The 14979-nt window shown below is 42.0% G+C and overlaps 2 protein-coding genes across 2 annotated transcripts; one reads left to right on the top strand and one right to left on the bottom strand.

Annotated features, from left to right (window-relative positions):
- The first annotated feature begins 1620 nt into the window (after nt 1-1620).
- Nucleotides 1621-5716, top strand: LOC139719850 (uncharacterized). Its single transcript, XM_071631234.1, has one exon. The coding sequence runs from the start codon at nt 1667-1669 to the stop codon at nt 5108-5110; it is 3444 nt and encodes a 1147-aa protein (XP_071487335.1). The 5' UTR covers nt 1621-1666; the 3' UTR covers nt 5111-5716.
- A 5485-nt stretch (nt 5717-11201) lies between these two features.
- LOC139719851 (uncharacterized) lies at nt 11202-14027 on the bottom strand. Its single transcript, XM_071631236.1, has one exon. It carries the CDS (start codon nt 14025-14027, stop codon nt 11268-11270), a length of 2760 nt encoding a protein of 919 aa, XP_071487337.1. The 3' UTR covers nt 11202-11267.
- Between the last annotated feature and the right edge of the window lie 952 nt (nt 14028-14979).

The raw sequence follows: 14979 nt of genomic DNA, 5'->3' as shown, positions 1-14979 counted from the left end.
TGCCGATGAGTGTCAACTGATGACTGGAAGCTGCAGAACACCCAAGGCACTCTCTAAAGCTCAGAAAACTATCTCCACGGAGGTCAAAAAAGTCAGGACCGTGAAAAAGATGAAGAAAAAGAAAGGAAAAGGAGATCCTGGTAAGAGTTATTTACCATAGAGCTCGTATCATGGGGATTCAGAAAACCTGGAAAGTCATGATATTTGGCTTTGTCCTTTTCCAGGCATTAACCCTAACTGCACTGGGGGGGAGGGGGGGGGGGGCTGGGAGGCCCCCCCCCCCCCTCCATACTTTTGGCGATTGCATCGCGACCGCCAGGAATTTCAGAGTCTCGCTTCATGACTTTTTCCCCTGAAGTCTTGTGCACATTTTGATACCACATTTGTCCGTATCGGACCTACCTAGGGGGTGTTATGGGCCAATTAGTATGCGCATGTCATTAAAACCGCTATTATAATCGCTACATATATTTGTGTACAGTTACAATGTACATACTGTTAATAGACCATGGCTTGCATTACTTTATAAATTTTGCTTAGGAATTGGTTTTCCACTTGGTATATGCTTCTATATTGTTCTCAAATAAATTGGGCAAAGTTTAGAAACAATGGGTCGACATACATAAGGAATATAAAACAATAGAAAACATAAGAAATAAAAACAATACAAAAACAAAGAAAATTGTTTTTTCTCGTTTTTTTTTCTCTCTCATTTATTTCACATTTGGGAAACATTATTTTTCATTATTACAGTTTTCATGTAATTTTGTACTTGTTTAGGCTGAAATTATGAAAATATCTCCCAAATGCATAAAATATGCATTATGAATAATTAATTAGCTAATTATGCAAAAATTTGCATAATTGATTAAAATAAATTACACCATCAGATTCAGCACGCGAAGATCTATCAGCATGCAAATTTTCAAGTTCATCGGACATTGCGTTTCCGAGATCAGGGGGCCTCGGAGCCCCGAGTTTGGCAAGCTTGACTGTAGTAGCCTCTCTGGTAACACAAAGCATGCAAAATGTCAGAATGCTGTGGGTTTCTTTGCATGCTTTATTTGTCATGTATATTTGTTGTGAAAGCTTGAATTTTCTCGTGCTCTTAAACCCAGCTTGCAGGGTAAATGCTAGGTGGTAAATTACACAGTAATTGTGAGTTTGGAAACCAATCTTGAAAAACGAGTCTCACATAACCACTTAATGACAGAGTAAACATAACTATCAAACAGACATAGACTAGATCTGAGTCTCTTTTTGTGTACTACATCTTCCTGCAGAGTAGAGCTACATATTGCTGATCCTCAAGGTATAAATTGTCTCATTGTATTTGTTTTCCCTACTTGTTGAATTCCACTATACAGTGAACAAGAGAGACCCAAGGAAAACTAAGGTCAAGGCAAAGCTGAAAACCAAACCTGAGTCTGTTAAGAGGAACATCCTGGCCATCAAGATTTCCAAGAGACCGACCAAGACAATAACCACGAAGGTGGCTGCAACAGCCACAACAGCCACAAGTATCATCTGCCAGTTCTGCTGGAGGGAGTTCAATAAAGAACGCCTCTATGAGGTCCATAAGAAGACTCATGCCAAGGAGGATGAGCCGTACGTGTGCCGATACTGCAACAGCTGCTTCGAGAAGGATTCGCAGCGGAACAGGCACATGCGAAAAAAACATGACTACTTGAAGTGCTTGCAGTGTGGCGCCTCGTTTGACAACAGAGTGTTCTTTGAACGCCACATGCTGATGCACATTGGGCAGCCAATCATGTATGCCTGCAAAGTTTGCGGATCAACATTCACACGGAAGGACTACCTAGTCGTACATATGGAACTCCACAAGTCTGAGATGCCTACTGGCTGGGATCCTGCCAGCATTCTACCTGAAGATAGTGGTGCACCCAAGAAGAAAGGGACAAAGGTGAAAAAGGGCACACTGTGCTGTCCATGCTGCAGTAAGTCCTTCAAGACTCTACTTCTACTCCAGAAGCATAGTTTGAGGCACAAGCGGAGGTTTAAGTGCCAGTTCTGCCCAAAGCGATTCACGACAAGGATCAGGCGGGATGATCATATGAACGTTCATGCTGAAAATTCTCCATACAAGTCCCAGAAGGTGTTGCCTGACAAGAGCAGCAGTAGTCAGCATAAAAGCTGCCAAAGAATCAGGGAAACGGGAGAGAAGCCAGACCAGTGTGCGGAGTCCACAGTGAGGAATCACCAGCTGCCCCCCACAGAACTCAAAATTGAGTGTGACGTGTGCCACAAAAAGTTTGCACGGAAATACGACATGCGAAAACACAGATTGACCCATGGGGGCCAGGAGCACAGAGAGTCAAAGCTTGTGAGATGTGAAACTTGTGGCAGGGGTTTCCTTAATGCCAGCTGTCTACGAAAGCACCTCAGGGGCAATAGATGCAAGGCGAAATTCCAATGTGCTTTCTGTGAGCGATATTTCAGTCGCAAGTCAGATTGCACTGTGCACATGAAGGAACACATGGGTCTATCTGATGCAGCTCCCGTAGCAGAGGGCAGTCAAGGTGAGAGCAAAAGGGGGAGTGAAGACAGAGGCAGCGAAGAAAAGGAGAGAGAAAAGAAAAAGACGGAGAGCTATACTTGTCCCATTTGCGGAAAGACCCTTGCCAGTTTTAAATCGCTGACAGGTCACTACAGCACCCACATGGACAAGAAATTGTTCAAGTGTGATATGTGTGACCAATCGTATGCACTGCGGAGAAATCTGAGGAAACACAAACTGAGCCACAATGCGATCAATCTAGCCTGCCGCAAGTGCAACAAGGTGTTCTTGGACAAAAATGCTCTACAGAGACACATGGTAGTGCATTCGCATGAGAAAAAGTATGTATGTGATGTGTGTGACAAGGCGTTCATTTCAATGGCCTTCCTCATTCAACACAAGAAATGTCACATAGTCAGGGATACAAGAAAGAAGCCATACCAGTGCAGCGAGTGCGAACGTTCCTTTTTGGACCGGAACTCTCTCAGGAACCATCAGCTGATTCATGCACATGGTGACATATCAAGAATCAGGAAGATTGAGTGCGAGGTGTGCCACAGAATGTTTGTAAGCAGTTACCAAATGCGAAAACACAGGTTAACCCACGGGGGCCAGGAACACAAAGAGGAAAGGCTGGTGAGGTGCGAACAATGTGGTCGGGGCTTCCTCAACGCTGGCATGCTGCGCCGGCACCAGGGGCATAAGGGTTGCAGGGCGAAATACGTGTGTGCTGTCTGCAAGCAGCGCTTCAGTCGTCGAGTGGACCTCACTGACCATATGAAGGAACATGATGCCCCTATGGACGGGAAGTGGTTCAGGTGTGATACTTGTGACAAATCATATGTGAAGAAGAAATATCTAAAGATACACATGCTCAGCCACAGTGGAAACAAGCAGGTCTGCCTGGTGTGCAATAAAATATTCTTTAGCGAAGCAACGCTTAAGAGACACATGATGACACATTCAGGCGAGAAGCCATACCTATGCAACGTGTGCCCAAAGGCATATGCCACCAAGAGCTCGTACAATTACCATTTGCTTATGCACGAAGGGATACGATCACACAAGTGCCCAATCTGCGACAGAGCATTCATCACGAAGAAAGACCTCACAGGGCACATAAGGATGGTGCATAAAGTATGTGCTGCAGCCAACAAACCAGGAGTGTGGAGGTGTCGCATTTGCGACAAGGAAATAAACAGCAATGCAGAGGTGGTGGAGCACAAGAATTCACACGTGGAGACTGCTAAAAGAGAAAGAGTGAACAGACAAGATGGCAAGCCCTACTCCTGCGCCTCTTGTGATCGGTCTTTTACCAAGAAAGCCTTTCTTGTGAGACACCTTTTGCAGGTTCATGCTGCCGAAAAACCTTTCAAATGCGACAAGTGTGACAAGTGTTATGCCCACCCACGTTCTCTGCGGCATCACAAGTTGGTTCATGCCGATGCTAGGCCACACCTTTGTGACATCTGTGGGAAGTCTTTCCGTGATGGCAGGTCCCTGAATAAGCACAAACAAACACATTTGGACCGAAGGATGCATGCCTGTCAACTTTGTGACAAGAGATACAGTAACAAAAAAGGGCTGTACAGGCATGTGAAGATGAAGCATAGTGTAGGGGGCACTACAACGGAAAGCCACCCATGTAAGATATGTGGCAAAGTGCTCACTAGGCGAGCAGGGTTGGTGCTGCACATGAGAATGCACACCGGTGAGAAGCCGTTTGAGTGCCAGACGTGTGGTAATGCTTTCGTCAGCAAACAGCAGCTGGTCGATCATACAAGAACGCACACTGGAGAAAAACCTTTTAGTTGCAAAGAATGTGGCCAGTCCTTTGCACTAAGGTCCACTCTACGGGGGCATGCTGTTACACACACAGATCTGCGGCCGTTTGTTTGCAAAATCTGCAACAAGGCTTTCACCGACCGGAGTACGCTTTACAGCCACATCAGAAAGCACACCGAGGAGAAGCAACACCAGTGCAAGGACTGTGGAAAAAAGTTTTGGACCGCCTGTAAGCTTAAGAGACATAAGCAGAGCCACCTGAACCAGACTGTTTTCAAGTGTCATGTCTGCAACCAGCCCATATTTGGGCAGCGGAAACTGACAGAGCATCTGAAAGTACATGAGAAGGAACAACAGGTCGCCTCCAAGGCCCTGGCAGCAACCATGACAGAAATGGAGCACATCATAGAGAATGGTGGATCTGGGCAACCTATGCAGGAGACAGGCAACCAGTCCTCAACCCAAAAGAAGGAGCAATTTGCCTGTATGACGTGTGGGAGAACCTACAGCCACAGGAGAAACCTCCTCAGGCATCAGAGGCAGATGAATCATCAGAAAGCACACGAGAAGGAACATCAGGGGCTGGCAGCAACTGAAACAGAAATGCAACACAAAGGCAACCAGTCCTCAACCCCAAAGAAGAAGCAATTTGCCTGTAAGACGTGTAAGATAACCTACAGCACCAAGAGAAAGCTCCTGAAACATGCCAAGATACATTTGTCGCAAAGGCCTTTTCAATGTGACATCTGTGAAAAGTCCTTCAGTAGACGATTACTCCTCAAAGAACATACCGCCTCACACCATTGAGGCAAACCGTTCGCCTGTGAAATCTGTGGCAAGACACTCCGCATCCAGACCAAGCGGAAGCGGCACATGAACACTCACAGTGATTAAATAGCAGAAGATTACATACGCAATGCCTGTAAACAACAGTTCCTAGACAAGAGGGCTTTGAGTTTACCAGACCTTCGAGGAGAGCAGAAAGAGGGCCTGGGAGATCTCATGATTTGATTTTTTTTTTAAAGCTAAATTGGACTCTAAATTCATCTTTGCTCTTTGCTGCAATTAGCAAAGACAACATAGAGCTTTAGAACTGTGAAACCGTTGATTCATGCATTCTGGAGTGGACTTTGTTTAGCACAATTTATATTATGAGGATTGTCGGCTGCATGTTGGACTTATTGATGCAAATGTACATGAACAATAGAAGCTGTAAGTGCAACAACTTTTCTGGAAATTTTGCAACAAACATGCAGAGATTATGTCACCTCTGGTTTACTGGACTCCACAGGATAATCCTATTGTCCTTTTTTTTTTTCCTTTTGAAATCATAAATTTTCATCTCTATAAACATGCATAGTTACATATATATTGTGTACATGACTTCAGAAAGAAACAAGCTGCAATGCATGTCTGACCAATAAATTTAATTTTACCTGACTTAAAAATGGCGCCCCAATGCCTTCTTCAGTAGAGTGTGAGCAATAACAGTGTCAAAGTAAGGTAAAAATAAGTCAGTTCTGAGTTTCACTTTGAGCATGAGCTGGAAAAAATCATCTGTACCAGCAGAGCATGTTGGTTTTTAAGTTCCTGTACTGCATGGTACCCCGATCTTGAGAGAGCATACGTTTTCAATTCCCTTGGAGGTGTGTTTCGTGTGGTGACTGGTCGATCATTTGTAATCAGAGCCTTGGGGTCATCCAACTAGACTGACACCCACGAATCATACAGCTCACGAGTTAGACAATGAAAACAGGTCCATAAGTCATACAGCTCACAAGTCACACAGCCCATGAGTTCGACACCATAGGCAAATACAGTGTAAAGCCCATGAGATCCACACTTTGTAAAAAAAGGGCTACGAGTTTGGCAGATACAACAACACGGCGCATAATGTGTCTGTCTCAAGAGTCTTGTTGGCTTAGTGTTGAACTAATGGGTTATATGACTCGTGAGCTGCATAACTCAAAGGCTGTATGACTTGTGAGCTGTATGACTTGTGGAATGTATCATTTGTGGGTGTGGGTCTAGTGACATGCACCAAATTTCTTTTGGCAACCATAACTCATCCACCATTGACATTTTACATATGTACTCCTGTTTTCTGGGGAAGGGGATTCCCTCCCTCCCCACTCCCCCACTTGAAATCTCTCTCTCTGTATCCCCTAGTGCCAATCTCAGGGCTAGTCTCATCTCAGATTTGAAAATTGATGAAAAATTCAGCTGTTGTACCGTTAACTCCAATATGGTGTGTCCTGTGGGGCAGATATTCTGCAGTAAACTCACAAAGCTGTTTTTGAGCAGCCAGTCTGATGTTTGTAAAGTCCATTTATCTTCTGATTTTAATATTCTATAGAAAATTGTCCAAAGGCTAAAAGTCTGCTAGCCACAAGTATGTACATGGTTTCTCTCTCTTTCCTGATATTCTGCTCCTTTTTCTCTTCATGATTGTATAGAAACTTACACACACACTCATACACTATATATATAGTACAAATGTATGTGAGTGATGTTTATATACAATTACATGTATATCATGCATCGAAATATATATATATATATATATATATAATATATGAAATTTGTTCGCAAAAACTGATAAGTCCATAATTGCCAAATAAAGATATTTGCAATTAAAGGTCAAGAAAAATAAAGAGAATAATATTAAATTAAAAAAAAATGTTTGCTTCTTTTGACCATAACATTAAAAATAAACCTTTAAATGAAGTGGCCAATATATCATTTAAAAGATATTATTTTGTACTTTATGACAGAGATTGAACTTCAAAATCTTAAAAATACAAATGTATTGACTTATCAGCTTTTGCAACAACAAAAAAAAAAACCTTCATATATGCGTAATATATATATATATATATTCACGTATATATATTTATGTATATATATATATATATATATATATATATATATACATATATATTCATGTATATACATGTATACTGTACATATAAATATATATATATATATACATGATGCATAATCTGAATACATGTGTGTGTGTTGTTTATGTTTTGGTATGAAAAAAACAATGGAACAGAACTCGAGCTCATGCTCTCAATACCAACAGTTTATTTTTACACACAACTTAAAGCAAGAACACAAGGGGGTGAAACATGACAATGTGTTTGAAAATTAAACTGTTGATATTGACAGCAGAAGCTTTGTGATTTCGATTTTCAATATGTGTATATAAATATATAAATATATGTCAGTATATGTATACTAGGGTATATCTATATACAGGGGAAACTCGGTATAACGAACACTGCTATAACGAGATATCGGTTATAACGAGGAAATTTTCTCGGTCCCAAATTTCCTTCCACACAAGTCTATGTAAAATGCTACTCTTATAGCGAGATCGGCTATAACGAAATAACTGCTATAACGAGATAAATTTTGTGACTTCCAAACAAAGAAAAACATAGTAAATCGAACCTGCTATAGCGAGGTAAAGCAAAATGCCTTCGGTAAAGCTTTACTTCGCCTGTGCTATCATCTTCCGAGATTGTAAAGCTTGATGCGCCAAAAACTGTCTTGTACACACATAATCATTAAGCACTCCAGCTAGCACTGCATGTTGTAGGTGTGAAGTGTGTGTGTGCACGCACACTATGCAGAAAATGTAGTGGGACGGCCATATGCATACATGACATCATCATGACGTTTAGCAGGTGTGAGGCAATCTGATGCTGTGATTGGCCTTCTACTTTGGGAATTCCCCGTCTTCACACACACGCAGTCATAATGTACATACAGAATGTGTCACATACACACACAGCATTGTGCAGACCATATTCAAGCTTTCCACACAACACACACCCATACGATAACCACATACCAATCCACAGACGATCTTGTATTGATACAATCGCAAGCTGTGACAAAATTTACAAATTCAAACATCTACAATTAATAAGAAACACATTCTTGATATTGGATTTCCTTGGCGAAAAACATCTTCTTACCCATAAAGGTGAGTAATTCCCTCACACACAATATCAAGTTATCAGTATTGATTGAAATATGATGGGTAGTCCCACATGTGCAAATTAATGTCTTTATTTTATGCCTTCTTTTATGCCTACTGATATAACGAGATATCGGCTATAACGAGGAAAATGACTCGGTCCCGACCATCTCGTTATATCGAGTTTCCACTGTATATTAGACATTATATACTACATATCATTAATTAGATATTTTATTATGTCACTCTGGATCCGCCTTCAGGGATACAGATAAGCTATGTGTATGTAAGCAGCAAAGCATGCACGATTGAAAAATATATTATACAGGATATCGTTCAAAACATCGAGTCAATTATTGTTTCTCAAAGGCCGTTTGTCTCTGTAGTGAACTAATATGTGTAGGCTTATAAGTGACTCTATTAAATGTGCACATAAAGTCTCCTTATACAGTTGGCTCCATTTGATTTGGGAATACATAGTTTGTCGAGGATTGATGAAAAGTGTTTGCTGCTGTAAACCACAGGGCCATGTATGTATATATGAAGAGTTTGTTTGCAAAAACCGATAAGTCCATATTTGCCAAATGGAGATATTTGCGATTAAAGGTCGAGAAAAATAAAGAGGATAATAAGAAATTGTTTGCTTCATTTGACCATAACTTCAAAAATATACCTTTATATGTAGTGACCAATATATCATTTAAAAGGTATTATTTTGTACTTAATGAAAGATATCATACTTCAAAATCTTTAAAAATGGACTTATCGGTTTTTGGAAACAACCCTTGATATAAAACATTAATGTATATTTTATAGGTCTAGGTTTAAACTTATCAACTCCATATTATATGCATTTATATACACTGTATATATATATATATATATATATATATGAAGAGTTTGTTTGCAAAGACCGATAAGTCCATATTTGTCAAATGGAGATATTTGCGATTAAAGGTCAAGAAAAATAAGAGAATAATAAGAAAATTTTTGCTTCTTTTGACCATAACTTCCCAAACATACCTTCATATGTAGTGACAAATATATCATTTAAAAGATATTATTTTGTACTTTATGACAGAGACCGTACTTCAAAATCTTCAAAAATGGACGTATCGGTTTTTGCAAACAAATATATTATAATGATACATATATATATATATATATATATATATGAGGAGTTTGTTTGCAAAAACCAATAAGTCCATTTTTAACTATTTTGAAGTACGATCTCTGACATAAAGTACAAAATACATGTAAAACCTTTTTATGATATAGTGATCACTACATATAAAGGTATATTTTTTAAGTTATGGTCAAAACAGGCAAACCAAAAAAAAACCTTATTATCCTCTTTATTTTTCTTGACCTTTAAATGCAAATATCTCCATTTGGCAAATATGGACTTATTGGTTTTTGCAAACAAACTCTTCATATATTATAAACATAATATATATATACACACAAGTATAATATGACAACAAAAATGGGTGTGACATTGAGTTAATATGTACATGATTAACTATCAAAAAACAGAATTCAGGGAATATTTCAATCTTGAAAAGCGGTTTGAATTGTGAGATTTCCAGTGCTTTATCACAAAGACTGTAAAAGAATTTACATGAAAAGTGCTAGAATTCAACAGATTTCCCAGCAACATCACTACATAAAAACAGGGTAACATCAACATTTTGTATTTGAATTCAAGCTTAAAAGACCAAACAAAAAAAACCAGAAAAAAAAAACAAACATACAGTGTAAAAGTAGTATGATTTTTGCTCTCCCTTTCGAAAACAAAAAGGTTCAGCAAAGACATAAATTCTTATATTATTACTAAAATCCAACTTTGCAATAAAGACTGTGGAGATAGAGCATATCCTGTTCAAAGAACATAATGCAATTTGATATATGTCATTTCATTAATTCATGTATGCTACTATAGGCTATTTCATGACGGCAAAAATATGTTGGTTTTTTTAACATGAATTTCTAATTACAACTGATGGATTTGTCAGTCAATCACTGGCAGTAAAACAACTCTGCGCAAGAATTCCATTCATATTAAGCCGATAATTCTTTTTTTTTTAAAGTCATAGATAATGGTACAACATATAAATGATTTTCAAATGAAGAAAAGATCTATGGAGCAACTTGTTACTATCTCAAAGAACATTAATGCAATTTTGTAACATTTGTTTACAAGGTCCACTATCAATAAATAATTTATATTTTTTAAATCGAAGGTATAAACAGCCAGAAACAAAATAATATAATATTTACAATGAAACGTCCTGTGGATGACAAGTTGTGTAGATAGCATCTCTATTTTACATCTTCCTCTGGTAAGACCACCTAACATTAGAATCTCCTCATTGTCCACATCGTGTTAAACAACATCCCATCAGAAAGGCACTATCCATACATGTATTTCTTTTTCTTCTTTTTTTTTTCTTTTCCAGCAGTTTGGAAGATATTGCATTAAACAGAACACAATGAAATCAATATTGCGTAAAATGCAATAAATTTATAAGAATATTAAGAAAACACAAAACAATATCTAAAACATGAAATTAGGCAACTACATATACGTACTATAGTGCGAACAGTGAACGTCGCCAGTGTCGAATCCAAAACTATCAGTGAGAACTCCTTCCACTTTGATGAATTTTGACCTACACAATAGCAGTTTAATACACATGTTTATATCTATTTGGGATAAAGTTAATCTTCAATTTATCTTCTCTTTTTTTTTTCAACTAATGTGAGGACAAAAAAGGCGAGATCATATTCATCTAGTGCTGATATAATTGCCATACATTTGACAAGTATTTCTTTCTTCCTTCCAAACGTAAGAAATCTGCACATTTGACATTTGCATTAATGTTGCAATTTTGCTTCCAATTTTTTTTTTCCCTCCAGGTCAAGATGCTTCATCTATGGCAGGAAAGCTGGAAATCCTTTTTAGCTTTATTGTCAATGGCATCGAATCATGTGATCTACTAGGCTCTCACTCTGCTCGAATGGCTTCCCGCACTTGTAGCACTCATAGGCGAGCTCTGTGGTCGTTTCAACAGTGTGAGTCTTAAGGTGCATGTCGGCCACATCCTTGTCCAGGAACTGCTGCTGGCATACATTGCACTCATAGATCTTCTGGTGCTGCTCGTGGGTGTGCATGTGCCGCTTTCGCATGGTCCGGTCGCGGAAGGCCTTGCCGCAGACTTCGCAGGCAAACGGTTTCTCACCCGTGTGCAGGGTGGCATGGTCCTTGAGGTACGACTTTCTGGTGAAGGATTTCTTGCAGACGTCGCACTCGAAAAGCCTCTGCGCTGTGTGCGTCTTCACGTGCCTGGCGAGGCTCTTCTTGGTGCTGTAGGTCTTCGAGCATGTCTGGCAGGCAAATCGCTCTTTCTCCGGGTCTGATGACTCCTTGCCTTCTTTCAGAAGAGTTTGCCCAGATGCATCTTTTACCATGATGTGTTGCACGGCTATCATGGTTGCCGCCAATGCCTGAGACGCATTCCGTTGGTCCTTCTCGTGCTGTGCCAGATGCTCCGTTAACTTCCTCTGTCCAACTATCTCTTCCCTGCAGACACCGCACTCAAAGACGGTCTTGTTCCAGTGGGTGCGCTGGTGAGCTTTGAGGTTGGTGCGAGTCCAGAACTTCTTTCCGCAGTCCTGGCACTGGTGCTGCTTCTCCCCCGTGTGCATCTTGGTGTGAGAGTTGAGTGCACTTTTGTCGCTGAAGGCCTTGTCGCAAAATTTGCAGGCGTACGGTCGTTTACCCGTGTGTATGATGGCATGTCGCCGGAGAGACCCCCGTTCTGCAAACGCCTTGTTGCACACTTTGCACACAAAGGGTTTCTCTCCTGTGTGAATTCTTGTGTGATTAATCAGCCGCTGCTTGCTGGGGAAGGCCTTACCACACGTCTGGCACACAAACGGCTTATCTCCCGTGTGCATTCTCTCATGCGTCTGAATGCTGGACCGGCTTAAGAGCACCTTGCCACAAATCTTGCATGGATAGGATCGCTTTTTATGAGGCGGTGCCGCTGTCACTATACCCATGTGCTTTATCTTCACGTGACGGTTGAGAAAGTTCCTGCGAACAAAACGCTTGTCACAAAGCTCACATGCATACGGCCGGCTGTCGGAGTGCAAACGCTTGTGGAGATTAAGATAGCTGGCATCACGGAAGGACTTCCCGCATATGTCGCAAAGGTGCGGTTTGGCACTGGAATGACTCGATTTGTGTCTCCGCAGAGACGACGGGTCCGTGTAGCATTTGTCACACTTGTCACATTTATAGGGTTTTTCACCAGTGTGAACCCGCATGTGTCTCGAGACAAATGCTTTCTTGGCAAAAGACATGTCACAAAGGGTGCAAGAGAAGGGTTTGCTTTCACTGCTTTTCGTTGAGCCGTCCTCTGCCATGTTCTCCCCTTCTTCCTTGGGTGGAGTTCTGATCAAAGGCTCTGGGTGGTTATCCTTGTGCTCCACCAGTTCCTGGATGGTAGTGAATTCCGCGTTACAAAGACAACACCTCCATGCATCTAGCTTGTTACCCGCAACACGTACCTTATGCACTGTCTTCATGTGCTGCGTGCACGCACCCTTCAGTACAAACGCCCTGTCGCACAGCGGACACTTGTGCGCGCGGACTCCCGAGTGGAGCTGCATATGGGCTTTGCGAGCGCTCTGGTCATGAAACGCCTTTCCGCACTGCTCGCATTTGAACGGTTTCTCACCGGTGTGTATCAACATGTGTCTCCTCAGGGATTTCTTGTCAAAGAATGCCTTGTTGCACTCAGGGCAGACAGGATTAGTCCCGACATGGACGAGCTTATGTTTCTTCAGACTTCCCTTGGTCGCAAAAGCTTTGTCACACGTATCGCACTTGAACTGTCTCTTGTCCATGTGGGCACTGTAATGGCATGTCAGTGAGTTAAAATTGGCGAGAGTCTTGTTGCAAATGGTACAAGTATAGGCCTTTTTCTTTGTCTTCTTCATATCCTTTTCTTCCTTTTCCTCTTCCTCTGTCCCTTCACTCCCCTCTTTTCCATTACCTTGAATACCATCTGCCACGGTTGCTACACTGGATAAATCCATGTGTTCTTTCATGTGCGCAGTGCGGTCTGACAGACGATAAAAACGCTGGTCGCAGAAAACACAGTCATATTTCTCCTTGCACCCACTGCGCCCAAGGTGCCGCAACAGACTGCTAACGTTGAGGAAGCCCCTGCCACAACTTTCGCACCTCACCAGCTTTTCCTCCTTGTGGTCCTGGCCCCCGTGGGTCAATCTGTGGTTGCGCATGACGTAACTGGTTGGAAACATCTTGTGGCACACGTCACACTCAAATTTCTTGCCTTCCACGTGGAGCATCCAATGTTTCTTCAGAGTGGATGCGTCAGAGTAGGACTTGTCGCACTGGTCGCACTTGTAGGGCTTCTCTCCTGTTTCACTTATTCTGTGGCTGATCTTGTGCCGTCTGAGGCTGCTCTTGTCTCTGAACGACTTGTCGCATTTGTCGCACTTGTGGGGACAATTTCCGGTGTGAGTGTTCAGGTGAGTGTCCCGCGTACTCCTCGTCTTGAATCGCTTGGGGCAGAACTGACACTGGAACTTTCGCTTGGCCCGCTTGTGGCTCTTGATGTGCCTCTTGAGCAGCTTGTTAGTCTTGTACAACTTGCCACAATATATGCAGCATCGGTCTGCGTCCTTTTGTACTTTCATCTCAGTCTTCTTGGGGGTGGCACTAACTTTACGGCCGACACCAATTTTGGGACTGTCACCAACTTTGGGGCTGGCCCTAACTTTGGGGCTGGCCCTAACTTTGGGGCTGGCCCTAACTTTGGGGCTGGCAATGTCTTTAGGGCTGGCCCTAACATTGGGGCTGTCACCAACTTTGGGGCTGGCCCTAACTTTGGGGCTGGCCCTGTCTTTAGGGCTGGCCCTAACATTGGGGCTGTCACCAACTTTGGGGCTGGACCTAACTTTGGGGCTGGCCCTAACTTTGGGGCTGGCACTAACTTTGGGTTTAGCACTAACTTTGGAGCTAGCAGTCTTCTCCTGGGGTACAATACTGTCAGGATCCCAGCCATCCGGCATTTCTGACTTATGTATTTGCACGTGTAGGACGAGGTATTCTTTCCGAGTGAAGGTCGAGCCGCAGATTTTGCAAGCAAACATAGTTGGCTGCCCGGTGTGCATCTGCATGTGGCGCTCGAAGAAATTTTTGTCGTCGAAAGCAGCACCGCACTGCACGCACTTAAGGTAGTCGTGCTTCTTTCGCATGTGCTTGTCCCGCTGCAAATCCTTCTCGAAGCAGCTGTCGCAGTAGCGGCACACGTATGGCTCGTCCTCCCGAGAATGTGTCTTTTTGTGGGCCTCATACTGGCGTTCTTTCGCAAACTCTCTCCAGCAGAACTGACAAACAAGCTTCTCGGGCATCTCTACAGCAGTCCCCGTCGCTTTCTTGGCTGGCGTCTTGGCTGATGTCTTGGTAGGCATATTGGTTGGCAACTTGGGTATCCTGATGGTCAATACCTTACCCTTGCCAAGCTGAGGCTGAGGCGGAGTTTTCAACTTTGTTGCGACTGTAGCTTTCCTCGTAGCTTTCTTCTTTGCTGTATAGCGGGATTACACAAAAAATGAACAGAAATACAATGAGAAATGTTACATATTG

Source organism: Diadema antillarum, unplaced genomic scaffold (assembly GCF_040938485.1).
Source record: "Diadema antillarum isolate AM-2024a unplaced genomic scaffold, OU_Dant_1.0 scf00000115, whole genome shotgun sequence".
Lineage (NCBI taxonomy): Eukaryota > Metazoa > Echinodermata > Echinoidea > Diadematoida > Diadematidae > Diadema > Diadema antillarum.
The sequence above is the reverse complement of the archived record's forward strand: the minus strand, read 5'-3'. Positions and strand labels throughout refer to the sequence as shown.

What these genes read in the sequence shown, in the direction of transcription:
- LOC139719850 (XM_071631234.1), top strand. Translation starts at nt 1,667, where the DNA reads ATGCGAAAAAAACATGACTACTTGAAGTGCTTGCAGTGTGGCGCCTCG.
- LOC139719851 (XM_071631236.1), bottom strand. Translation starts at nt 14,027, where the DNA reads ATGAAAGTACAAAAGGACGCAGACCGATGCTGCATATATTGTGGCAAG.